The following is a 25,385-nucleotide window of genomic DNA, read 5'->3' on the forward strand; positions in this document are numbered from 1 at the left end:
ATTAAACAAAGAGAAGTATACTGGGTAAAAGGGGGAGTGGGGGAGGAGAGAGGAGAGGAGAGTGGTGGGCTATGTCACCCACATCTTAAATGTTAAATAGCCTTTCCTACAATGAGAGCACAATGAGCAAGAAGGTGGTGCTGTAGTCACAGGACAACCTGAGCTCTGGCTCAGCACTATAGATACCAGGCTTCCTCCCAGAAGGACCAGCTTCTTCAGTACCGGCACCCCCACCTGGATGCAGAAGTGGCCGTGGGGGGCAGGGGGTTGGTGACGGTCACCACACACTCCAGCGTCTCCCCTGCCAGAAATACAGGACCTCTGCTGAGCTCTGCTACCACTTCAATCATGGCAGCTCCGGAATCGGATCTAGAAGGAAACAAGGGGTATCAGAGGTCAGTACCACGGCCCGGAGGGGTGTCTCAGGTGAGCCTGGGGGTGAGGACCCGGGGAATGGACGTTCAGCACCAGGGTGTCAGAGGGAAGCGCCCAGATTTGGGATGCGGGAAGGCGGAAGGGAGGTATGGCGGCAGCTGACTCGGCACTGCGGAGAGAGAGGGAGTCGCTCTGGATCCCAGCCCCCAGCCCCGCTCAGCGCCGAATATTCCCCCTACCCCGCCGGGACCCCCAGGCCGCCTCCGCCCCCTTCCCTCGAGGTTCCACGTCCCAGCCCAGGGCCACGGCCGCCCGGCAGCTCGCGCCCCTAGCCCGGACACCTCGCACGGTCGAAACTGGGCGCTCGGTGCACCGAGGCCCTCGGTCGCCCGCCCCACCGGGCCGCGACCTAGTGCGTGGCTGCGGCCGCGGCAGAGGCGGGACTTCCCTCGGCCCCCGCCCCCCCACCTCTTCCCCCTCGGAGCCCCTTCCGGCCGGAAGCGCCCGGCCGGCAGGGCCGGAAGGGGCTCGAGTGGTCCCGCTACCCTGGGTCACCTTCCCACGGGCTGGCACCCGGGTGCGATCGCCGTCCCGGATACCGGCCGGCGGGACCCGGCGCCCACCCCTCGGGGGGGTCTGGTGCCACGGCCCAGTGACTGGGCCGGTGCTGCCGCGAGCTCCCAGGCCGGCCCCGGGGGCGGTGCCTGGCGGGCTGGTCCCGAGGGCTCCTCCCCTCTCCGCGGGCCCAGTCGCCCTTTGGCAGGGCCAGCTAATCACCGCGGCCCAATGACGTCGAGGCCCTATCCTTCCCGCCCAGGACCCAGAGAGAGGACCGAGGGGGAGACCGTGGCGGCTTTATTGCTGTCGCCGCCACCGCAGCAGCGGCAACAGCTCCCCGGCTCCACGGAGACACCAGCTCACCTCAGCTTTCCCCAGAGGCCGGCCCTCCGAGAGAACACCTAACAACAATCCGCGCCCACATCTGGGCTTGGCTGGCCAGATACTTTGTACCAGAAAGCTCGGGAACCGAGACCACCGAGGTCGTGGGGACCCAGAATCCAGGGAATATGAGAACCGGAGTCCCAGCCTCGGAAGAGACCAGCTGTGCCAAAGGGGATCCACAGGCTTATTGCCCTGAAAATACTGGAGGCACTGAGGCTGTGCAGGTTACAGACTGCCAGAACCCTGAAGACAGTCAACCCCAGAATGAGCAGGGCTACAGCAATCCGCAGGACTTTGGGCCGCTGATGGCTTCCTATGAGGGTAAAGCCAAGGGCTACCAGGTGCCTCCCTTTGGCTGGCGCATCTGCCTGGCTCACGAGTTTGCAGAGAAGAGGAAACCCTTTAATGCCAACAATGTCTCGCTAAGCAACCTAATGAAGCATTTGGGCATGGGCTTGAGGTGAGTAGATCCCATTGCCTAGACTACCTTATTATACCTCACTTTGTTCCAGCAGCGGCAGGAAAGGGTGAGAAATAGGTGGATACCTTGTCCTAGTCAGGTGGCCCCCATTCCCAACGTAATTCTTAAGCCCATGGTTTTGGAGGGTGAGACCAGGTCACATCTCTTTGCAACCCCCTTCCTTCCAGTAACTTGTCTTTTTAGCAAGAAGGAGCAGGAGCATTTGGGCCTTGTAGTCATTTAGGCTCCCTCTCACATACACGCTCTTTTCCAGAGATTGCTCTTTGGGATTAGCTGTACTTTGTGACAAGGTAGGAAGGGATACTCTGGCAGCTGTGGTACTGATACAATGTTGTTTTCTGGGGAGGGGGTGGGATTCTCAGCCCCAGATTCTCCTGAGCAGCTGGGGTATTCATTGAACCTTTTTTAGGCACAGCATTCAATAGTCCCAACACCCATCAGCTTCTTTCCTCAAGCTTTGGCTCCAGGGAAAGGGTGAGAGCCTTCCTGCTCTCAACTATAAGGAGAGAGCGATAAGAGGTGCTATTCACTCTATTCCGGAATAGATGGCCCGTTATATAAAAAGCAAAGACCTTTGACCAGAGAGGCACTGCCTTAGGTGTCCCCAGAGCTTAGTAATAATCTTCCAGAGCATTTCCTGGTCTCCCCCTACACAAGGGTGGCAGACACTCCAAGAGCTTATCCTGGGCTGTAGAACTCCTCCAGATTCCTCTAGATCCCCACTGAGTTCAAAGACTAGTGATGGGGCCAAGACCTATTAACAGGAGCAGGTGGATGTGAGAACAGAAAGCATCACCCAGAGGTCATCCTGAGTCAGTCCACACAGTAAACACAGAGCTGGGGAGGGAGGCTTAAAGTTCAGGAAACCCAGGCCTGGCAACCTCTTAAATAGGGGCTCCTTCTCTTCCACAGTCAGTGCTCTGGGGCTGGGGTGGGGAGCCCGTGTACCTAGCCCAAGCCCTAGGCAGTGGGAAGGGCCTGTGGCTGCCTGGGTATCTGACTTCTTTGCCAGCTCCCCTGGGTGGCCTGTACCAGACAAAAATAATCCCTCCAGGCTGCTTCTGAAATTGACCCGGCCTAGTTTTGACCCCAAAAGGCTTTGGGTCAAAATAGGATCTAGGGCTGGGGTACTGAGAGCAGCACATTGGGGTGCATGTGGTGGGGACGTGGAGGTCAAGAACCCATCTGTAGGCATCCTACCCCCCAGTCCCTAAGTATGAGCCGAATCACAGAGGCCTGAAGCTGTGTTCAGCCCCCTGGACTTGGCTCTGCATCCCAGGACAGGGTGGGGATCACTGACACAGGGGTTTTGGAATGAGATGAGGTCCTGCATTGAGGAGAAAGCAGGGGTGAGACAAGCAAGAATTCTGAATGATTATTCTTAAGTGGGGGCTGAAATTATGGAAAAGGCCAAATAGGTCAGGAATGGCCAGCAGCTAAGTGGAGTGAGAGAAAGGTGGGCTCTGAGAGGGAGCTGAACTGGGGGTAGGTACTGTGATTAGGAGCTCCAGCAAGACAGAGTTCTCTTGGCCTTGGAGCGGTAAGAACTCAATTTTGGTTGCTCTCCCTTTCAGCCAGAATCCATTCATTCAGTAAATATGTATTGAGTGCTTGTTCTGCGCCTGATACTCCTTTGTTCTGCCTATCTTCATATCTTGCATTTCTCCCTCACTGCCCTAATCCGTGCTGTGCCCTCCCTCCCTTCACCAATCCTTTGTGGCCTCCAGTTTCAAAGTCCAGTTTCCTCTAAGCTGGCAAAGAAGATCTGCCTTCCAATCATCCCATCCTTCGTCTTCCCTCCCTCTCCTCTCACCCCCAAAATGTACCCTCCCTGTTCTTTAGTCAGATTTTCCCTCCCCTTGCTCCTGTCCCTGTTCATTTCTCTTATGCTCCATTGTCTGTACATACGTTCTTTGTAAATTCAGCAAATAGTTACTGACTGCAGACCATGTGCCCTGCCGTGTGCTTGAAGCTGTGGGTAATAATCAACTAGTCTTTGTCACTGTCCCTTTCCCCAAGAAACTTAAAAGTATGTCAGACTCACATGAGGAACACTAAAATAACAGGACAGTGTCTTACTGGGAGTTGAGACAGTGTATGCACAGATATTACACTTTGTGGCTTTCCTATCTACTGTGCCATTTGCCCTTCCAACCATTCCTTGAGGTAGGAAGGGCAATAGGTATCCCCATTTTGTAGATGAGGAAACTAAGCCTCAGCGGGGTTACCCAATTACATGGTTACAAGTGGTGTGCTTGAACAATGTGTATAAACTAGCTGGTGAGGGAGAAGAGTGGAATTGGAAGAGAGTTTGGCAGGGCAGGGGTTGCTTAATGAGGACCCACTCTGAATGGGAATTTGTAGGAAGAAAGATTAGAAAATAGACTTGAGAGAGATGTCAAAGCCTTGAATCCCAAACAGAATCTTTTGCCTATTGGATACAGAGCTGTGATAAGACCAGGAAAATGTTGGGGTTTTTAGAACGCTTTACTGGGATATTATGAGAGAGCAAAATTAGAAAGCTTATAGTTTAAATGCTGAACTTAAAAGAAAAAGAAAAAAAAAAAGAAAAAGACTTAAAAGGAAATGCCCCCAAATGTAAACACTGGTTGTATATAGGTGGGATTTTTTTCACCTTCCACCTAGTGCATTCTCCAAATTTTCACCTTTCATAATCAGGAAGAAAAATCATCATTTTAAAAAGAAGAAAGTTATCGCAGCAGCCTATGCCTGTATGTGGGGTGGGAGTGATTATAAATCAGGAAACCATAACTGGAAAGTTCCTGGAGTAAATTAAAGCAGTGGTGGTGGAGTTAGTGGTGTGAAAAGATCAGAAAGTTCCTTCTAAGGAGAGTAGAGAGGAGAAACAAAGACAGTCACATACTGTGACCTGGGGTGACTGGGAAGATGAGAGGACCTTGAATTGTAGAGATGTTGAGAGTAGGAGAGGTTTGGAAGTGAAGGCGATGGGTCCTCGGGACATTTAATGGGAAGTCACAGCTGGGTGTCCAAAGAGAGGCCGGTGACTGCCGCCCGCCGCCCCTCCACTCACACTGCCCCTTGCTCCTTAGGTACTTGCAGTGGTGGTACCGGAAGACCCAGGTGGAGAAGAAGACACCTTTCATCGACCTCATCAACTCTGTGCCCCTGAGACAGATCTATGGTGAGCCTCACTCCAGCTCTCCCCAGTCACAGAGGGCCCAGCGTCCAGGCCTACTGCAGAGCTAGGCAAAGAGGCTTTCAGCTTATTTAAGTTGCTCTGACCCATCCCCTAGGGTTTTTTCCCCAGCTTTATTGAGATATAACTGACATATAACATTGTGTAAGTTTAAAATGTACAATGTGTCGATTTGATATCCCCATGGTGTTTAGAGGAATCCATCTTTATAGTCTAGAAAGTGAGAAATGGGCTCGTTTTCCTCTCCCATGCCCCACTAACCATTCTGATTCTTTCTCTAGGTTGTCCCTTGGGTGGCATTGGGGGAGGCACTATCACCCGAGGCTGGAGAGGCCAGTTCTGTCGTTGGCAGCTTAATCCTGGAATGTACCAGCACCAAACAGTCATTGCTGATCAAGTAAGAGCCAGGAGGTGGAGGAGAGGTCCAGGCAGTACTTCCCAGGCCAGGAAGGGTCTCTTTGCTAGTGTAGGATGTGGCAATTAGAGATGTACATGATTCAGTCCAGTAAGTACTTTCAGGATGCTTTCTGTGTGCCCAGCCCTGTGCTAGGATGTACTATAGGAACGAGACACTCAGAGCACACATTTCCTGAAAGAAAAAAGGTACCCCTGTGCCCTTCATTTTTCTAGTAAATGCCTCCTACCTACTTTGCTGCCCCAGTTCCACTAGCTGAGCCAGTACCCAGCCACAGAGAGTCAGAGAATTCCAGGATCACTTAACCTGGTTGAAAGATCAGAAGGGAAAACAAACCAACAGTCTACAAATGCACAGGAGGACAGGATGCAGAGCGCCCACTGCTCGCCCTGATTTGCCAGGCTTCAGCCAGAGGCCAGCTTCTCTGCTGGTGGTCACTCCTCTGGAGGTCTCTCTGGCTGGGGGCCTGGGAAGCCCCTCTCCCAGGCATAGATCTCCAGACTTCTTCCCTTTTCTGAAGCTTCACTTCTTTTCGCTGTGTTCCTTCATCAAGGAGTGATGAAGGCCTTTGATTGCCAGAGGCATGTGGTCCACCTTTCATCATATCTCTCTAGTGCCCTCCCATGTTGAGTTGTCCACCAAGTTCCTATTTCCTGTCTGAGGGAGGCCTCCAGCTTTCAGCTTATCTTCAAAGGAGAAATGACTAGCAGACCTTGAGTCCTGTTAATGATAATGCCCTTCCTAGTTCAGGTTTACCAGCCTTGCCCAATGGCCCAGGCTTCCTCTGTGGCTCATCCCTGAGGTATCCCGGGGGAATGTCTTCCAGCCTTGTGACTCTTTTGTATAATATTTAATATTTAAAGACAGTCCTACAAGGGAAGTACCATTATTAGGCCCATTTTACACATGAGGAAACTAAGATTCAAAGAGATTTAGTAACGTGCCCAAGGTCACATGGTTAGTAAATGGAAGCACAGGGATTCAGAACCAGTTTTCTCTGCGGTTAAAAGCCTGTGGTCTTAACCATTACCTACTATTCCAACAACATAAAAAAATTATTTGATATATACATTAAATATAACAGGCATATATACATTAAAGATATCAGGCATACTTTGAACCAAGGAAGAGATATTAATCCCTCATAGCCCTCCTTCCAGAGGAGTCAGGGAGTCAGAATGTGAGCACATTATAACATGCTAGACTAGAGGGGTAGGGGGACACACAGCAGAATGACTCACTGCTTGAGGAGAGGAGATGGCATTTGACCTAGGCCTTGAAGGATGAGGGGTTTTACCAAATGGAGCATGAACATGAGCAAAAGCGTGGAGGAGGAAATGTAGTGCTCTCAGGGAACAGTATTTGATATGAGCAGAATATAAGGGCTCGAACAGGTAATGAGTCTGATGGGCGGGGAGAGGCCACATCAAGAAGGACCCTGAAAGCCAGGTAGATGAGTTTAGACTTTAGCCTGAGGGCCACGGGGAGTCACTGAAACATTATAAACACAGACTAACATATCTTGATTTCTCTGTAAGAAAGGTCAGTCTGAAATCCAAATTTCAGAAGAGGCAGAAGAGTAAAAGCAGAGATGGTGAGGGCCTGGCTTAGGGCACTAAGACCACATTAGTGAAGGGAGATAGATGGGGGAGGCACGACTCGGTGGTCACTCCGAGCCTGGGGGGGAAGGCCTGGGGGATGAGTGAGGCTGTGGTGCGTTGGTCGCCACTGCGGGCTCTGGCAGGGCAGGAGCTACTCTGAGGAGAGGGAGACTTGTTTGAGGTACCTGTGGGTTACCCCGTTCCAGCCCATGTACCTTCTTGGTTTAGTTCACAGTGTGTTTGCGCCGGAAAGGGCAGACTGTGTACCAGCAAGTCCTGTCTGTGGAGCGCCCGAGTGTCCTGCAGAGCTGGAACTGGGGCCTGTGTGGGTACTTTGCATTCTACCACGCCCTGTATCCCCGAGCCTGGACTGTCTATCAGCTTCCTGGCCAAAATGTCACCCTCACCTGCCGCCAGATCACACCCATCTTGCCCCACGACTACCAGGTGAGGCTCCCCTTCTGTGTTTCCTCCATTGCTCTCCCTTCCCCAGGATCTGTCTCTCCTGGAAGTTCCATGACCTATGCAAGAGGGGGTGGAGAGTGAACATCATGCTGGTTTCCCAGGACCACCGCCCAATTGGTCTTCTGTCTCCTGGCAGACAGCCTGCCAGGCAATATGGGGAGATGCAAGTGGAAGATAGAGTATATTTCCGGGTATTTGAGTCAGATCATCGGTGCCAAGGACTGATCCTGGGGAGTGGGGCCAGAAGGGATACGCTGGGACCATCTGAGTCTGATCTTCTGCTCCCAGGACAGCAGCCTGCCTGTAGGAGTCTTTGTGTGGGATGTGGAAAATGAAGGGGATGAAGCCCTGGACGTGTCCATCATGTTCTCCATGCGGAATGGACTGGGGGGTGAAGACGATGCCCCGGGGGGGTTGTGGAATGAGCCCTTCTGTCTGGAGCGTGATGGGGAGACTGTACAGGGGCTGCTTCTGCATCATCCAACCCCTCCAAATCCCTACACGATGGCTGTGGCTGCACGACTCACGGTATGGAGGAGGCTGCCCCATACCATAGCCTCTGAACCCCTACTCTCAGCCTGGCCCTAGCCCAGCCCCCATGCCACCATGGTCTCTTCACTTCCTCACCTCCTGAGTCCCACCCTCACCACCCTAGCCTCTGGAACTTGGAGGCGGGAATATATTCAGGGGAGTTAGTCAGGAGCCAGCGTACCTGTGGAGTTTCTCCTCACAGAGTCTTTGGCCCCTTAACAGGCAGATACCATGGTAACCCACCTCACAGCCTTTGACCCTGACAGCACTGGGCAGCAGGTGTGGCAGGATCTACTTCAGGATGGACAGCTGGACTCCCTCGCTGGTAATGGGGGGTCTGACAGGGAGGTGGTGGGAAGAGAGGTTGTCCCTGTCTTGGGAGCAGGGGTGGGAGGCCTGGTAATAAGCAGGCTTTAGTCCCATGTTAGGGACCCCTGCGGCTGAAGGGGGTGCCTGTGCTGATTCATCTTGCGCTTCTCTCAGGCCAAAGCCTCCCCTCGCAGAAAGGAGTAGGCATCGCTGGGGCAGTGTGTGTTATGGGCAAGCTGCCACCTCGAGGCCAGTGCCGCTTGGAGTTCTCACTGGCTTGGGACATGCCCAGAATCATGTTTGGAGCAAAGGGCCAGGTCTACTACAGGTGATGGGAATGAGAGCGCACAGGGTCCGTGGTGCTGGGGCTCTGAGCTGGAGCCCACATTCTCATCCCTCCCCTTTCTCTCCACCCCAGGCGATACACAAGGTTCTTTGGCCCAGATGGTGATGCAGCACCCACCCTTAGCCACTATGCACTGTGCAGATACGCAGACTGGGAAGAGAGGATCTCGGCTTGGCAGAGCCCGGTATTGGATGACAGGTGCCAACGGGGCCCATCTCTTGCCTTTCTCCCAGGCACTCACACCTCAACTGGGACTCCTTGATTCAGTCTCCACCCACCAAAGTCAGCAGAGTTGGGCTGGGATTCACTTGGGACCCCTACTCTGCTGAACCCCAGAATCCGTCCTTTCCTGGGAGGTCCACACTCACTGGACTGTTCCCTCCTCCTGACTCCCCAGATCCTTGCCTGCCTGGTACAAATCTGCGCTGTTCAATGAACTATACTTCCTGGCTGATGGGGGCACAGTATGGCTGGAAGTTCCTGAGGACTGCCTACGAGAGGAGCCGGTGGGGAGCATGTGTCAGCTCCGCCCCCTCCTACGAGAGTATGGTCGATTCGGCTACCTTGAAGGTATGGGCCGCTGGTGTACGCAGTATGGCAGGCCATATCCATGAGGCCAGTTGGTGCCCTGCCCCCAGGCGGGATGATGGGTTTTGCCTATCCCAGGGTACTGGTTGGGATGAGGGGTAAGTGTCAGGTATGGAGTGTGACAGTGCCCCACCCCCAATGCTAGAGGAGCAGCTAGGCAGGGCAGTATGAAGGATCAGCAGGAATCCTGGCAACAGTGTGTCTCCTTCATTTCTCCAGGCCAGGAATATCGCATGTACAACACATATGATGTCCACTTTTACGCTTCCTTTGCCCTCGTCATGCTCTGGCCCAAACTCGAGCTCAGCCTGCAGTATGACATGGGTGAGGGTCCCTTTTGTGCCTCTTCCGCCCTCTTAGCTCCCCACGCCCCTGAACCTTTGTGGTCCCTCACACTGCCTCTTCGACCCAAACATAATGTGGATCCTGCGTATTGGTTCCCCTCTGGAGTCATACACACACAGTTCTGTGCCCTACCCCAAGCCTACCCATTCCCTGCCCCGCGCCCCCCGCTTGTGTATCTGCTCCCCCAGCTCTGGCCACTCTCAGGGAGGATCTGGCACAGCAACAGTACCTGATGAGTGGGATAATAGCACCTGTGAAAAGGAGGAACGTCGTGCCTCATGATGTTGGGGATCCAGGTAAAAGTCCCTCCACCACAAGTGAGCTTCTCTTCCTCGGATTTTTGCACCCTCTACCCTACCCTGCAGTGCAGATGAAACAGGTTTTCTCCCCTCCCCAGATGATGAGCCATGGCTCCGGGTCAATGCATATGTGGTCCATGATACTGCGGACTGGAAGGACCTGAACCTGAAGTTTGTGCTGCAGGTTTATCGGGACTATTACCTGACGGGTGACCACTGCTTCCTGAGGGACATGTGGCCTGTGTGTCTGGTAAGGGATGCATGTGCAGTGGTCATGCCAGGGGCATGCTGCCTGGTGTTTGGGGAGAGCCCGGCTGGCTACTGTTGTCTTTTCTTAGCATCTAGGTCTTCAGTATCTTGGTCCCTCTCTAGGCCGTGATGGAGTCTGAAATGAAGTTTGACAAGGACCAAGATGGACTCATTGAGAATGGAGGCTATGCAGACCAAACCTATGATGGATGGGTCACCACAGGCCCCAGGTTGGGGGGTAGGGATTTCCAGGGGCCTGAGGTGGGGAACTGAGCATCAAGGGATTGTGGGCTTAAGGACGAGTGACTGCCTATTATTTCTACATGGGAGTGGCTAGAGCTGCCAGGCTAATCCCTGAACCTGTGTCTCTGATCAGTGCTTACTGTGGAGGACTGTGGCTGGCAGCTGTGGCTGTGATGGTCAAGATGGCTGCTCTGTGTGGGGCACAGGAGGTCCAGGATAAATTTTCTTCCATCCTTAGCCGGGGCCAAGAAGCCTATGAGAGACTGCTGTGGAATGGTGAGTTGGGGGATCCTAAAGAATCTTAAGGCAGCTCTGGGGAGGCAAGGAGCCCTACTTTGTCCTTCCCCTTCTCCAGGCCGCTATTACAACTATGACTGCAGCTCTCAGCCTCAGTCCTATAGCATCATGTCTGACCAGTGTGCTGGCCAGTGGTTCCTGAGGGCCAGTGGCCTAGGAGAAGGAGACAGTGAGGTGAGAGACTAGGAGGAGGAACCGGAGAGAAAGGTAAGGGTTTTTCCTGGAGGTGGGAACCAAGTTTAAGAGACTGTGTTTCTTCCCTTGCCCCATTAGGTATTTCCTACCCCACATGTGGTCCGTGCTCTCCAAACTGTCTTTGAATTCAATGTCCAGGGCTTTGCAGGAGGGGCCATGGGGGCTGTGAATGGAATGCAGCCCCATGGTGTTCCTGATAGATCCAGTGTCCAGTCTGATGAAGTCTGGGTGGGTGTGGTCTACGGGCTGGCAGCCACCATGATCCAAGAGGTAATTCACTCCCTTCCCCAACTCTCTGCAATCTGTACCTTGGCCTAGCAAACTTCCTCAGCCATCAAACTTATGTACAGCCTGATTCAATGTCATCTTATCCATCCAGAGAGCCTCCCCCTTTTCCCTGGCATGCATTCTATCTCCTGCCTTCAGGCTTCTGCCTGTGAGTCAAGTTTATCTCCCCCACTGGCTGGGAACTCCCTGAGGGCACAGACCCTATTCTCTCCATCTGTCCAGCTGAAATAGCTACTCAGAGGTTGCCAAGTAATATGACTGCCATCTCTCCCGACAGGGCCTGACTTGGGAGGGCTTCCGGACAGCTGAAGGCTGCTACCGTACTGTGTGGGAACGCCTGGGCCTGGCCTTCCAGACGCCTGAGGCGTACTGCCAGCAGCAGGTGTTCCGCTCGCTGGCCTACATGCGGCCGCTGAGCATCTGGGCCATGCAGCTGGCCCTGCAGCAGCAGCAGCATAAAAAGGCCCCTGGGCCAATCGCCAAACAGGACACGGGACTGAGCACCAGGCCCAAACTTGGACCAAAGGAAGCCGTGGCAAACCCAATCCCAGAGTGCGCCTCGTGAACTGTGGAAGGAGGCGCTAACAGCCCAGCCTTCAGCCTGGCCCTTCCTCCTCCTCCACACCCACCCCCACTCTCCTGCAGCCCTGAGCCACCAGGACAATCATGCCCTCCCTTCTCCCCACCCAACCGCGCCAGTAAAGAGGGGTTGAGGGTGACCCATGCGTCAGAATCACTTATTTATTTCTTTCTTCACCCCATCCCCTCACTGCATGAAGTGTTCAAGGAGGTCAGTTGATTCCCCCAGGCCCATTCATGGGGTGACAGACATACATGGGTACAAATAAAAGACCCAGAAAGCCAGTAAGTGTGGTGTGTTTGAGTCCTCAGGCTTCCTGACAGGGCACCAGGACCTAAGGCGAGCCCCCTCCCGTCCCTTTTCCTCTGAACACAGACTGGGGGCTGCAGACCATGACTGAGGCCCCCACATCCTCACACCTAGCCTGAATATCTGCCCGGCAAGATAACAGACGTGGAGCTGTGGGTAGAGAGCCATCCTCCCTCACTTGTGAGATTTGCATGCAGGGGAGAGATGGGACCTGGGCAGGAGGACGCTGAGAAACTGTCAGGCAGTGTTAACTTCAGGGGAGGCTCTGTGCTAGGAGCTTGAGGCATGTGATAGAAGAGGCAGCAAGAATTGCTAGGAGCCTGGAGCTCATGGTCCAAGCTGTCTTTTGGTACCTCTGACTGCAGGGCAGGCAGCTCCAGCTGGGGAGGGTCCTCGCTGGGGAGGGCACGAAGCTGGCGGGACAACACTGAGGAGACAAATGCCCTTCAGGGCAGGCTGGGCTTCTCCCCTAGCCCTTCCTTAATGGTATCCTCAAGGATCTCACCTCCACGCTCAGCTGGCAGACTCCCCCTTGTGTCCGACGAGTACATCACAGGTACGAAAAGGAGACAGAAAGAGAACAGCAGGACCTAGAGCACAGGAGAAACGAGATGAAGAAGGGCTTTGCATTGCACCCCTATCCGTGCCACCTGAGAAGAGACTCTCTCCTTCCATCACCATCCTCACCAAGACACAGGTGCTGCCGCTGCTGGCTTTGTTTGCTGTCTGAATCATCATGGCCTGGAGTCTCCTCAACTGATCCAAAAGGGACCTAGAGGAAGAGAGGGGACAGACAGCAGGCCCTGGCCTGGCACCCTGACATACAACAAAACCCTCCTGTTAAGTTCATCCCCTCCACCTGTGCACTGGATCCTCTCTTACTTTTGGACCTATTTTTGCAAGTGATCTCTTCCTCTCTGTGAACAAAATGCCTGACCTCACTAAAACAAACACACACTTCTCTGCCCTGATTTAAACTCCTTCTGCAAACCCCTTCAGTGGTTCTACACTGCCTGATCGGCTCTGCACACAATCCTCACTAGGGATTATACGTTCTCTACCTTCCAGCCCAACTCACCCATGTTAGGGTTCCAGCCAGACTGGACTATGCTGTGTTCTCTCTGCCTAGAATGCTCCCCACACCTCCACCCCAGAATCCTATCTACTATCAAATGCCATCCGCCACATGAGGTCTTTCTTATTCCCTCCTTTCTCCTTCTTGATACTTATCCACAGTTACTTGCAAATTTATTCCCTGCTACTATGAGCTTCTTAGAATCAGAGACCCACTAAAGGCCAAGCACCAGACCTTACACGTGGGAGCTGCCTAATTAGAAATCAAGTGTGGAGCAAGAGAAAGACTGAGACAGTATTAAATGGGAGGGATGAGAAAGGACTGATGTCGAAGAGTTGCTTACAGATTCTCCTCCTCCAGGAGCTGTACTTTGTTCTGTAGCTCCAGATTCTGGGCTGTGTATTTCAGAACCCTGGAGGAATAACAGGGATGTGGGGGCATGGCCTGTATCCACCCTTAAAAAACCTAACACTTCCAATTACCTCTGTTCTCTCCACCCCCGAGTTCTGCTCCCTTTTATACCTGCTCTCTAAACGCCCCACATACACCTTCTTCTTTCTGCGGCTCTCTTGAGCAGACTTTTTGTTTCGAATCTTCCTCCGCACTCGTTTCAGAACTTGTTCCTCCATCTGAGAGAAGACAGGAAAAGGGGTATCATCCGAGGAACATTAGACCAAAGAGTTTGAAGGCAACTGAGTTCGATCTTCCCAATGTGGAAATTCCTTCTACAGCTTCCCTGACCAACAGGCACTCTGCTTCTGTCTGAGTGCCTCTGAGGACCAGTTGTTAATGCCCTCACAAGCCAAGCCACTGTAACAATTTTATTAACTAAAAAAAAACTTCCTTATTGTGAGCCAACATCTGCCTCTATTATTTCTACCTATTAGACTTACCTAGCACCTGATCTCTGGGGCTGTAATAGAACAAAGGTCTTTAGCTATTTAAAAGCACTTGACATTTATTCAGAGTTTAAAAAAAACTGGGCAAAAAACAACTCATCATTTTATCTACTCTTCGCAGGATGGACTGCATCCTCTTAATATCTGTAAAAGATCGGGGCTCAAAACTGGACACTAAGATGCTTTCTGGCCAGTAAAAAGGAGAGCAAGATGGTTACTGCCCTTCTAGCAGCAACACTGTTAGTTTACTGGTATCTGACGATACAGCTTCCAAACTCCATTCACTTTGTTAGTAGCCATATCACACTGTTGACTCAACCTGTACTTTTCTTTTTTCACAGCTTGTGGAATCTTAGTTCCCTGACCAGGGATTGAACCCTGGCCCTCAGCAGTGAAAGCACAGAGTCCTAACCACTGGACTGCCAAGGAATTCCCTCAACTTGTACTTTTAAGAACTTAAAATTCTTTTAACCTTTCTGTTAATGAACATTGATTTCATCACAGTATCACAATGCTGTGCATGTGAAGCCACCACTCACTGCTTGAAAATCGGGATTTTACACTTATTCTTGTTATACTACTCAATCCAGCCTTGATGAACCTTAATACTTAATTCTACTATTCAGCTATAGGTAGATTAGTGCTAAACCAGTGAAATATAAGTGTCAGGGACCCATGCTTGCACAGTACTTTCCAAATCCCTTTACTAATATTACCCTGATAATTCTGAATTTTTACTTAAAAAGCACACCAAACTTTGTACAAGCCCTGCAAAACCACCATCTGCCCTTGCACCCAGCACACTAACTACATGCTCCAGCTTCCTAGTAACAACAAATGTGCTAATCTCTCACCTCAGTTCTTTTTCAAGTTACTGATATAAAATTAACAGAACTGGCCTACTTGGGACTCACAACCCTCCTCCAATGGGAGTCTTACCTTAGTAAGAGGAAGCGTCCCAGGCAGGGTAAGCCCCTCCTTCTCCAAGAGCCTCTTCTCCTCCTCAGTCAGTATTAGCCTAGCAATCTCCTGGGGTTCCTGAGAGGTGGGCAGCAGAGTTGCAAAGGGATGTCAGAAACGAATGGGGAATCCTGCCCCAACCCGTGCAATGCGGGGAATAATCCTCCTGTAAATCAAGTCAAGTACCTGCTCTGCCGGCTCCTCCACATGCAATGGAGTCATCTGAGCCCCCTCTTCTCCATATCTCTCAGTATCTGAAAAAGGGAAAGTATGAATAGCCAGGCCCGTGAGTCCTCTCCTCCCCCAAAACTTCACTTATTACAGACTTACCTAGATCTATGGAGACATGCTCCCGTGAGAGAGAATAGGTGTGATCATGGTGGACAAGACAGGGGTTAGAATTGCTGAAAACGGTCAACGATGCTGGGGGACTCGGCAGGCAGCTCAGGAAATCCTCTACGTCCCAATTGCTCAGAGCCTGCATAGGGTTCAGATTAACAGGCTTTAACCTATCACCTCCCACTGCCTCAGGGACACATCCCACAACCGGCCCCGGGCCTCCCCGACTCAGACCCCTACCCACCTCAAAAAGTGGCAGCTCCCAACCCAGCGGAGCCTCCAAGCCCTCATCGGGCGCCGCCACCAAACCTCCGCTTTCCTCTAGCAAAAAGCCCAGCAGGTCATGGTCACCCGGGTCCAACGCCAGCTCCATATGAGACATCTACGGAAAGGATGTGCAGAAACGCAGGAGTTCACCCCTCCACCCGGCCCCAATCCCCAACCCTACGCGCGACCCGGACCGTCAGTCGACCCCACCTATAGGCTCCTCAGCGGGGTTTTCCTCTTAGCTGCTAGCAGGGTCTCTGAAAACGGACCCGCCTCCCAGACTCGATTCCCCGCAACTTCCAACACAACACAAGTGACGCACCTACCCGAGAGGCATTCCGGGACTTGGAGTTCCCCCCGACGCGGAAGCGGCGTCGGTGCGCGCCACGTCCCGGGCGCTATGCAAATAGAGGGTACGTGCCTGCCGCCCCCTCACTCCCTGGGGGCGGGCATTCTGGGGAACCGACCCCGCCTTCTCCCCGGGCTAGAAGAAGGAAGGATTAGAGCCTAAAAGGGAACTCCGGCGCAGTTCGGGCGCCTTCTCTGGCTGCGCCGCACCCTCGCTTCCTGCCGGGGAGGGGCTGCCGGTAGTCGGCGGGCTCCCGAGCATCGAGAGCTGGAGCCAGAGCAGCTTCCTGCAGCCCCCGCGACCATAGAGCGCGGGCCCAGGGCGCCGCCCGCGGGTGGGGGACGTTCCCGGGACGGAAGTGGCCGAGAGAGTGTCGAAGAGAGGGCGAGGCCGGAGCCTGAGAGCCACCCGGAGAACGAGAGGGTTAGCGGACCAGCGGGCGGGGCACAGAGCCGGGCAGCGCAGGTAGGGAGGACCGGGCGAGCTGGGGCTTCGGGGTGGGGCTGCGAGGCCAGGTCCGGGATGCGGGTGGGCGGGCGGGGCCGCTGACTCTTCTGCGTCTGTTTCGGGTCCTGTTGGAGAGATCAGCGTCCAGTGTATCTCCATGCTCGGAGTTAAATAGGCCGTTTTTCAGGAGCCAGGCCCTTCCTGGGAGCAGATGAGTTTGGGGGAGGGCGAGGAGTGGATGGCAGTGTGGCGCAGGGCGGGGATCGGCTTTGAGGTTAGTTGATAGCGGGTGAGTAGGAACACATTGGGTGAGTTGCGGATTAGGTGGAGTTGGGTTTAGGAGTTAAGGTTAGCTTTTGGAGTTATAAAACCGGGGTTAAAATTTAGATTTATTAGTGTGAGTCAGGTGTGTTTTGTGTAGGTGAAGTTTGGATTAAGAGCATTATTTTGTTTTCTAGGATGGCCAACATAAGTCAAAGTTAGAGTTCAGGGACAGGTTAAGGGTCACCAACAGGAACTAGGTTAGAAGTCCAGTTTTAGGGATTAGAGAAGGTTGGCATAGTCAGTATTAGGGATAAACGGAAGGGGTGAATCAGGAATCAAGTGACAAATGAGCTTTAGGTTTAGGGGTCAAGATTTAGGGTTAAGGTCGGGATTTGGTGCTAAAGGTAAAAATTAGATCAAAATTAGGGATCAGGGATTGGATTCTTAGCACACAGGTGTGTGCTAAGAAAGAGATGAATGTCAAAGCCAGTACTGGGAATCAGGAGACAAATTAGGGTCAGGGTTAATGTTAGGAATCTCGGGCAGTTCTCGGTGTTGTAGTTGAGGTCAGGGTGGTTGACCTCGGGCAGGTAAATTTAAGAGATTGGCGGTAAGTAGATGCCCTTGTTTTGCGGGGAGGGCTCTTATGCCTCTGTAGTCACAGGGGCTTCTTTGGCCCAGAGAAATGACAAACTAATTTCAGGCAAGGGTTCTGGGCTTCAGCTAGAATTGCAAGCATCTGGGATTCCAGCTTCATTCTACTGTCTAAGCCTAGGGCTCTTGCTGTGACCACCACAGTTGAGGGGCAGGGGTTCCTGGACCATGCTGTTTAAAAGATAGGAGGTGGGAAAGGGTTAGAGACTCAGGAGGTGTACAAGGCTTAGTAACAAGTGGGGGACTGCCTAGGGGAGACGGGATGGTGATTAAGGAGGAAGCAGACCAAGGAAACTGCTCCCATGGGAGAAGGGGATGGCTTAATCCTCTGAAAGTTCAGCCCTACTGCCTCCGTCTTCCCTCATTCCCTGGATATTAAACCTTCCCCTCCAGCTCTCCTCCCTGGCCCTGCATTTCACACCCTTCAGGCCTACCCACTTACAGAATACTTCCCTTGCCTTTAATGCTCCCGTGTTGTTCACCTTACCATCCGTTCTCAGTGTCAATTCTGCCTCCCTTCCCACCCCTGAATCCGCACATCCTTCTCTCGTGCAAATCTGAGCTTTCCCATCATTTTAAAGCACTCTCCCACCATTTTCACCCACTCATTCAAGTGCATACCTCCAGGTCATCTGCTGAATACCCCACCACCAGTCCAACACTACTGCCAGGTCTTTACGGTCCCTGCTATGTGCCATTCCCTGATTCTAAGCCTCCGTAATTTCTTGGTCTAGTTATAGATCCCCTTCCCCCACTGCCCCAAGAGAAAAGAGGAAATGAGACCCAAAGAGGAAACTGGATCTTGCTGATCCCACGCCCAGCCAGGCCACTGACCACACCCCCATTTCACTCCCAGCCTGACCCTGCCACTGACCACAACACTATCCCCTACCCAGCCTGACCCGGCCACTGGCTGCATCCCATTCCCCTCAACTCCATCTTTACTTAGACACTGCCAATGTCCCTTCACTCTCCCCCCCATCCCACTAATGTAGCCTAATTTAGCCACTTACCACATCTCTTCTCAACCTCTTGCAGCCTGACTTGGCCTCTGACCTCACTCCATCATTCCCTGTCTTAGCCACCATCCACATATTCTTCCTCTTCCCCCAGCCTGATCCAGTGACTAACTATAGAATATTTTTCCTACTGTTATCTTCCCAGTCTTTCTTTACACTTTGTCTTCCCCATTTCCAGCCTGATAGAGTCACTAACCCCATCCCTTCTGCCCCTACCTGGCTGCTAACCACATCCCCTAACTGCAGCCTCATCTTCACATTCTCAGCTCCATCTGCTCCTTTCATTCCCCCTTTCCCATTTCCTTGCCTAAACTCAAGCTCTCCCAGCCACTCTGAGTGCCTACTGATGACGCGAAGCAATGGGACCCCAGCCTGACTTTGGGCCTTGGTTCCTGAGGGCAGACTGTCATCAGCTCCTGTCAGTTCTACCTCTTAAAATTTGTAATGAGTGATGTCCTCCTCTCCACCATTCTAACTCTGGCTTCATTACCTCCCACTTGTGCTAATGCAGTGTCTTTACAACCAATCTCCAAGGTAGATGCCAGAGTTATTTTCCTAAAGTTTAGTTCTGATTATGCCCCTTCTCTGATCAAAGCCTCCCTTTGCCTCCTGTTGCCCTCCGGTAGGTGAAATTCCGCATACTCCTGCCAAGTTCTCCCCTGCCTTTCCACCCTAACCTTGACTTCCCCATCACTGCTCACTTGCAGGTACGCTGTGCTTCAACCAGCCTGCCTCCTCACTTCCCTGAATGCCCCTCCGTGATTTTCTGCTTCTCCACCTTTGCTTATGCTATTCTCTCTGCCTGGAATGCCACCCCTGACTCATCTCCGGCTGGCTGGAATAGTGGAGAGAGCTTGGGCTTCGGAGTCAGAGACCTGGGTTTGGATCCTGGCTTCACAACTTATTCGTTTGTGTGACTTATTAGCTGTGTGACTTGTTCAAGTTAAACACTTGAACAAGTGCTTAACTTCTTTGAGCCTCAGTTTCCTAATCTGTAACAATGGAAATACCGACACCTACCTTGCAGGGTTGCTGTAAGGATTAAATGAAATTATGTACACAAAGAAATTAACATATAGTCAATAAAAGATCATTGTTATTTTTTATTATCTTTATTTTTTTAAATCCTAACTTCAAATGACACTTTTCGTGAAGACATTTTAGTCCCCCTTCCCTGACCTAAAGGGATCTCTCCCGTGAGCACATACCACCTGGTTCTTACCACATCCTGCCTTCTGTAACTTTGTATGTAGCTCATCCACTCTGCTGACCAGGAGCCCATTGAGGGCAGAGGCTAGGGCTTACCCGCCACTGAGAGTTTGGCCCAAGGCCTTCCCATAACACGCCCTCGAAAATGCTCACTGGATGGATGGAAGGAGAATGTCTGTATAATGAGAGGAGAGGTGTTGGGGCCGAGTGCTGTGTGCTTGCCGATAGAGGTGTATTTGTACGTCCCAGCTGTGTGCCTGGGGTGGAGTCCATGGGAAGATGACGTGGTTGTGATGGATCTGTGTAGGGCTGTGTGTTTGAGATAATGTGTAGGTAGAGACTGTGTAAGTAGCTTTGTGGGAAAGAGCTCTCTGCATAGGCTGGGGTACATCTAGGGAGAATGAATATGCATGGATCTGGATGTAGGTGGGGAAGGGTCGTGCTGGGGGAAGTCAGGTCCAGCCCTTCAGCTGCCCAGTCCAGCCCTAAATGAGCCTCCAGCAGCCTGAGGCCGGATATGTCAGTCTCACCCACAACCCTCCCCTCCCTCTCAGCGGTTACAGACTCAGAGGCCAAATTTGGTAACAGACTGAGTGTTACTCCCCCAGCCCTCTTACATTCTGACTCTGTCTTCAGCTTTCTCTCTCCCTTTGTCCCTCTCTGTAACTCCCTGTCTTTCTGTAGCTCCCTTTGTGGGTACCTGCTCTGACTGTATTCTCTATGTACCCCAAATTCCTTACCCCCAGTACATTTACATTCCATTCCTTGCTGGGATTTGACCTCCTGTCCTCTATTCCCCCCCCCACAATTGCCCAACTCCTCTGGAATGTATCTCAGGAATGTCTTGAGGGAGGAGGAGTTCTCTGGGAGGGGGACACGGAGGGGGGGCATTGTTGCTGTTCCATAAAACATGATAGAAAGGGGAGCAAAGTTCTCAGGCCAGAACAGGAATTGGATAGCTTCTCCCCATACTTCCAGGGGCCTGGTTCTGTGCTATCATCGCCCCCAACTCGCTCAGTTCCCTTTCCTCCCTCACCCTCTTGTAGCCATGTGGATGTCCACTGAGGACCAGCCTGAAAGTGAGGGTAGCCATGACTCAACTCCCTTATCGGGGTCTCACCAGAGGTTTCCGTGCTTGAGGAAGAAGGGGGTGTCCATATGTCCGGAGGAAATGGGGGGAGACATGCAATTTCAGCTTAGGGTCTAAGGTCTTTTCAGTGTGCCCTCAGCTTCGCAGACCTTCCAGCGACCCAACAGCCAGGTCTGTCCAGCTATGGGGAGAGGTGCTCCAGGAATGGGGAGGGGAGTAGAAACCTAGTAGTGGGGAGACTGGGAGAGTCCGCTCTTGGGAGTAACGATAGAGGACGAGCTGTGGCTGTTGCTTTTTTGAGACTCTGTACTATTTATAAGGTTAGAAATTGTCTATCATATCCCTGGTCCAGACCTTTCCCACATCTGCCTCCTGCCTCCTGTTTCTACCTAGATTTTTCAATCCCTCCTAATCTCTTCACCCTCCAAAAACATACCCCTTGCCAAGTTCCCTGATCCTCAGCTGCTGTTTCCTAACACCCCCACCTCTGCTTCCAGCCTTCTGTCTAGTCTGCTTTCTCCCCTTTGGGGCTAGCAGTTTGTAGAGAGGGCAATGGGCAGCCTAGATTTGCTCACTCTCTTAGGTAAGAGGCACCAATCTCTGTGCGGAGCTGGGTCACATCATCAGCTGCTAGGCAGACGTGTGGTCTGGTACACTCTGCACTGCCTGCCGCCTCCACTCAGAGGTGGTGCTGGGAGGGCTCGATGAGACTGGTGTCCCCGGCCGCAATGAAAATACTGTCAGGAGAGGCAGCTGAGATGGAGGGCAGAGTTTCAGAAGGACTAACTGAAGATGAGAGAGCATAGGAGGAGTTACCGTGAGAACTGGGTAGTAACTTGGTGACTTAGAAGGAGCAAGGACTGAGTTAGAAGGACTGGGCTCTTTCTCTGACCTGCTTTGAAACACACACACACACACACACACACAGAGAGACACACACACACACACACAGACACACACACAGACACACACACAGACACACACACACACACACACACACACACACGGTCTGATTCCCCTTCAGCAAAATTAAAGAGTTGATTAGATCACTTCTGAGATCCCTTTGGGTTAGAAAATCATGATTCTAGCTTGACTGCTGGGAAACCAAACATGGGCCAAGCTCCTCTGGGAGGCCCCCAGCATGTCAGGTTAGAGGAAAGCTGAGACAAGTGGGCCTGGATGGATTGAACAGCAAGTGTTTGGCCTCCCTGCCGAACTAGCTAGAGACAGTGTTTGCAGGTCTCAAGAGCCCTTGGGGATTATCTAATATAACGTCTTCATTCTGCAGAGGAGGAGGCTAAAGCTGTGAGAGGGAAGATCATATGATGAGTCAGGGCAGAGCTCTGAAAATTCCAGACAGGAAGAAGCCAGCAGGGTATAGTAAGAGACAAAGAGGGAAGAAGACTGAACCAGGAAGGATGAAAACAGGGCAGAGGCGGGGCTGGGAAAGGAGGTGAGCAGGGACAAGGGTAAGAGAGAAACACTTGGAAGAAAAAAGGGAGGCACTGATTCCAGTGCTGGGGGCGGGGCGGTGTCCTCGGGTAACACTGCGTTTCAGACCTGCTTTTGTACCTTGCAGATCAGCCTCTCCTTCAGATGTCTTAGACACCTTAGGCATCCATCTGATGCAACTCATCTTTCATTCTTTAAAATTATTAAATAAAACAAAACCAACTTCACCGCTATCTGCTTTGGTGACTCCCTTTCCTGGGCCTCCATCTGGGGGGCCTCCTCTCCTCCAACAAGGGTGTATTCTAATGCCCTGATGCCACAGGTCAGGTATAGCCAGGCTGGAGAGGAGAAGCCGCCACCATGGTTGCACTTTCGCTGAAGATCAGCATTGGGAATGTGGTAAAGACGATGCAGTTCGAGCCGTCTACCATGGTGTATGACGCCTGTCGCATCATCCGTGAGCGGATCCCAGAGGCCCTGTCTGGCCCTCGTGAGTCTGACGACCCAGATGGCTGGGGCGGGAGTCCTCGGTCCCTTCTCATTCCCAGGCTCTTGGCCTTGGGGGATGACTTTCTTGTCCCCCAAGGCTTTTCATCTCTCAGGTCTGTGCTCCTTGGTTCCCTCCCTCCCCTTTAGGCCCCAGATCACTGAGAAAATAATAAGGGGCAGTGGTGCAGCCATTCAGCCACATTGGGGTCCTTATAAGTCTGAGGTGATCCATCCTCTCTTTTAGCCAGCGACTTTGGGCTATTTCTGTCAGATGATGACCCCAAAAAGGGTATATGGCTGGAGGCCGGGAAAGCTTTGGATTACTACATGCTCCGAAATGGGGTGAGTATGACTTCATCAAGGACCACCAATATCCTCTTCCATCACTTCCCTCCTTCCACTTCCTATTTTCAGCACGCGCATCTGTTGTCTCTGACCTCCCCCATACCTTCTTTCTATTACAGGCAGTCATAATACCCTGCTTTCGAGCGAGCCACCATAGTCTTCCTTTTAGTAATCTACTTTCCTTCCGCCTCTGGCTGCCTGAAAAGGAAGTAATACCTTTAGCTTAAAGTGGGCCCCTGCTTCCTATTCCTGCCCCAATAGGACACCATGGAGTACAGGAAGAAACAGAGGCCCTTGAAGATCCGTATGCTGGATGGCACTGTGAAGACTGTCATGGTGGACGACTCTAAGACCGTCACTGACATGCTCATGACCATCTGTGCCCGCATTGGTAAGGGGCTAGTGGGGCCGGAGGCGCAGGGGGAGGCCCCAGCTCTGCCGGAAGACCTGGCTGCAGTGCCTGGGATGCTGCCAACCCACCCCCTCCCGCAGGCATCACCAACCATGATGAATATTCACTGGTTCGAGAGCTCATGGAAGAGAAGAAGGAGGAGGTGACAGGGACCTTACGAAAGGACAAGACACTGCTGCGAGATGAAAAGAAGATGGAGAAACTAAAGCAGAAATTGCACACAGATGACGAGCGTAAGCAGAAAGGGACAGAAGAGGGCATTCGAAACAAGCAGGGTGGCAGGGGCAGCCGTTTCTGTGTTATTTACTGAATACTTGTTTTTGCAAGGCACTGTTTAAACACTGGGGATGCATCTGTAGTAAAACAAAGTCCTACACTCATGGAACTTAACATATTAGTGAGAGAGGGTAGGAAATGAAGAAACAAACAAAAAGCCGGAGATTAGATGGCATAGGGGCTCTAGGGGCTAGACATTGAGGGGACCCTCTGTGTCCCAGTGAACTGGCTGGACCATGGCCGGACGCTGAGGGAACAGGGAGTGGAGGAGCACGAGACGCTTCTGCTCCGGAGGAAGTTCTTCTACTCAGACCAGAATGTGGACTCCCGGGACCCTGTCCAGCTGAACCTTCTCTATGTGCAGGTAGGGAAAGGACTTGCCTGGCATGGGGTGGTAGGGAGAGAGGCAGAAGCGCAGTGGGGGTATCTCTGTATCCCAGACAACATTAGCCTCCTTTCGCTGTGCTCTGCAGGCACGAGATGACATCCTGAATGGCTCCCACCCTGTCTCCTTCGACAAGGCCTGTGAGTTCGCTGGCTTCCAATGCCAGATCCAGTTTGGGCCCCACAATGAGCAGAAGCACAAGGCTGGTTTCCTCGAGTGAGTGACCCTCATCCCATACCCTGGCAGGGCCCAGGACTCCCTGCCACTGTGGCCCCAGCACAACGGGCCTGTCTCCATCCCAGTCCTTCTCCCCTGTTTCCTCTTCTCAGGTCCCAGGGTCTGACCCACATGGGTACCTTTTCAGCGTCCATCGTCCATTTGTCTCCTCCCTGGCCTCATGTGGAATATAAATGTAGTCCAGAATCCCTGCCCCTGCCCCCTACCTCTGAAGTGAGCATGTAACTTTCCTGAGATGCTCTGAAGAATTGTACTGCAATAGCCAGAGGGAAAGTACATTTTCGTCACAGGGAACATCAGATTTCCAAAGTCTCACAGGTCTCATCCACTGGTGTTTCTCAGAATATCTACAGTTTGGTGTGGCTTTCTCAGCTTCCTACAAGCATGGTCATCCTTCTCGTGAGCTCCTTCTGCCCTTGGTCCCCTAAAATTGTGCTCTCGACCCTCTTTTCCTGAAGGAATGAGCCTCCGACTCAAGTTCCCTTAGTCTCTTTCCCTGTAAGGAGGGACACAGGCTGTATTCAAGAGTTAGTACGAAGTCATCTCGATTTCAGGGACAATCCAGAATCTAGTCCCTTGAGTCTTCTTTCTCCCCAAAGATAATACTCTCCTAGACATCTCCTTACAACCCTAGGCCCACAGTCCATGGCCCACATAGCCCTGATGCTGTCCACTACATGCTGACCCTCCCTTTTCTGGTGTAGCCTGAAGGACTTCCTGCCCAAGGAGTATGTGAAGCAGAAGGGAGAGCGTAAGATCTTCCAGGTGAATGGGGATGGGGAAAGTGTTTGGGATGACCCGGGAGCTTTGCTGCTTAATCCTACTGACTAAATGGACCCCCGCCCCCTCCTTATCACCCCTACCTTGCTTCCACCCTCCAAGCTGTTCTCCCACCCCTCCTGCACCGAGAAAGCAGAAGACCTGGGCTTCTGGTCTCCACCTGCACACTGCATCTGCTGTGGAACTCAGTTCAGTAATCTTGTTTTCTTTTCTTTACCTCTAACATGGGATAACTATCTTCCCTGTGTAGGATTGATAGGGGAATCAAACGAGGTAGTATGCCTAAATTACTGTGAAGAGTATATATCTTCGTACAGACGGAAGGTGTTATCCCCACTCTTTGAATCCTCAGCCCAAAAGGCCTTGTATTTGACCTTCTACTTCCTAACCATCCATTCACG

At 52.2% G+C, this 25,385-nt stretch overlaps 4 protein-coding genes across 12 annotated transcripts in view; 2 read left to right on the forward strand and 2 right to left on the reverse strand.

The window, feature by feature from the left end:
• RGP1 (RGP1 homolog, RAB6A GEF complex partner 1) overlaps positions 1 to 363 on the reverse strand; it is a 16,047-nt gene extending 15,684 nt beyond the window's left edge. For both annotated transcript variants that reach the window (XR_010944962.1, XM_067743989.1), the window contains exon 1: positions 235 to 363. Coding sequence is in view for 1 of the 2 variants with exons in the window: in XM_067743989.1 (XP_067600090.1) it covers positions 235 to 350 (116 nt within the window). In the remaining variant the exon portion in view is untranslated. The remainder of the gene's footprint in view (positions 1 to 234) is intronic.
• Positions 285 to 12,011, forward strand: GBA2 (glucosylceramidase beta 2). 3 transcript variants are annotated; one of them, XM_067743985.1, is made up of 18 exons: positions 290 to 395; positions 1,193 to 1,777; positions 4,870 to 4,961; positions 5,258 to 5,373; positions 7,221 to 7,439; positions 7,746 to 7,985; positions 8,211 to 8,313; positions 8,472 to 8,625; positions 8,716 to 8,841; positions 9,041 to 9,213; positions 9,451 to 9,555; positions 9,765 to 9,872; positions 9,974 to 10,125; positions 10,248 to 10,354; positions 10,501 to 10,643; positions 10,723 to 10,838; positions 10,938 to 11,129; positions 11,425 to 12,011. In XM_067743985.1, the coding sequence occupies exons 1-18, from the start codon at positions 349 to 351 to the stop codon at positions 11,710 to 11,712; spliced, it is 3,066 nt and encodes a 1,021-aa protein (XP_067600086.1). In that variant the 5' UTR covers positions 290 to 348; the 3' UTR covers positions 11,713 to 12,011. The 3 variants fall into 3 exon arrangements, with proteins under 3 accessions (XP_067600089.1, XP_067600087.1, XP_067600086.1); XM_067743988.1 differs by lacking the exon at positions 11,425 to 12,011 and having other exon boundaries at positions 285 to 395; positions 10,723 to 10,871; positions 10,998 to 11,130; XM_067743986.1 differs by lacking the exon at positions 7,746 to 7,985 and having other exon boundaries at positions 288 to 395.
• CREB3 (cAMP responsive element binding protein 3) lies at positions 11,875 to 16,131 on the reverse strand. Of its 4 annotated transcripts, none has more exons than XM_067743991.1 (10): positions 15,903 to 16,131; positions 15,554 to 15,691; positions 15,301 to 15,448; positions 15,157 to 15,224; positions 14,950 to 15,048; positions 13,634 to 13,740; positions 13,455 to 13,523; positions 12,724 to 12,808; positions 12,542 to 12,626; positions 11,875 to 12,463 (listed from the first exon to the last, which is right to left on the reverse strand). In XM_067743991.1, the coding sequence occupies exons 2-10, from the start codon at positions 15,689 to 15,691 to the stop codon at positions 12,147 to 12,149; spliced, it is 1,116 nt and encodes a 371-aa protein (XP_067600092.1). In that variant the 5' UTR covers positions 15,903 to 16,131; the 3' UTR covers positions 11,875 to 12,146. The 4 variants fall into 4 exon arrangements, with proteins under 4 accessions (XP_067600092.1, XP_067600093.1, XP_067600091.1 ...); XM_067743992.1 differs by having other exon boundaries at positions 15,899 to 16,131; XM_067743990.1 differs by having other exon boundaries at positions 15,787 to 16,014.
• The window catches only part of TLN1 (talin 1), a 32,196-nt gene continuing 22,776 nt past the window's right edge, over positions 15,966 to 25,385 (forward strand). The window contains exons 1-8 of one of the 3 annotated variants that reach the window (XM_067743984.1): positions 15,966 to 15,989; positions 22,383 to 22,550; positions 22,794 to 22,891; positions 23,156 to 23,285; positions 23,387 to 23,539; positions 23,804 to 23,946; positions 24,056 to 24,183; positions 24,909 to 24,969. In XM_067743984.1, the coding sequence (XP_067600085.1) occupies positions 22,421 to 22,550; positions 22,794 to 22,891; positions 23,156 to 23,285; positions 23,387 to 23,539; positions 23,804 to 23,946; positions 24,056 to 24,183; positions 24,909 to 24,969 (843 nt within the window). In that variant the 5' untranslated portion in view covers positions 15,966 to 15,989; positions 22,383 to 22,420. Of the gene's footprint in view, positions 15,990 to 16,216; positions 16,391 to 22,382; positions 22,551 to 22,793; positions 22,892 to 23,155; positions 23,286 to 23,386; positions 23,540 to 23,803; positions 23,947 to 24,055; positions 24,184 to 24,908; positions 24,970 to 25,385 lie in introns of those variants that run through there. The other 2 variants (XM_067743983.1, XM_067743982.1) reach the window with 2 other exon arrangements.

This window comes from Pseudorca crassidens, chromosome 7 (genome assembly GCF_039906515.1).
Source record: "Pseudorca crassidens isolate mPseCra1 chromosome 7, mPseCra1.hap1, whole genome shotgun sequence".
Taxonomy (NCBI): Eukaryota; Metazoa; Chordata; class Mammalia; order Artiodactyla; family Delphinidae; genus Pseudorca; species Pseudorca crassidens.

What these genes read in the sequence shown, in the direction of transcription:
- GBA2 (XM_067743985.1), top strand. Translation starts at nt 349, where the DNA reads ATGGCAGCTCCGGAATCGGATCTAGAAGGAAACAAGGGGTATCAGAG. An exon ending in TCGATTCGGCTACCTTGAAG is followed by an intron (nt 9,214 to 9,450) that starts GTATGGGCCGCT and finishes TCATTTCTCCAG; the next exon opens with GCCAGGAATATCGCATGTAC. An exon ending in ACATGTGGCCTGTGTGTCTG is followed by an intron (nt 10,126 to 10,247) that starts GTAAGGGATGCA and finishes GTCCCTCTCTAG; the next exon opens with GCCGTGATGGAGTCTGAAAT.
- CREB3 (XM_067743991.1), bottom strand. Translation starts at nt 15,691, where the DNA reads ATGTCTCATATGGAGCTGGCGTTGGACCCGGGTGACCATGACCTGCTG. An exon ending in GCATGTCTCCATAGATCTAG is followed by an intron (nt 15,225 to 15,300) that starts GTAAGTCTGTAA and finishes TCCCTTTTTCAG; the next exon opens with ATACTGAGAGATATGGAGAA. An exon ending in GCGGCAGCACCTGTGTCTTG is followed by an intron (nt 12,627 to 12,723) that starts GTGAGGATGGTG and finishes CCTGTGCTCTAG; the next exon opens with GTCCTGCTGTTCTCTTTCTG.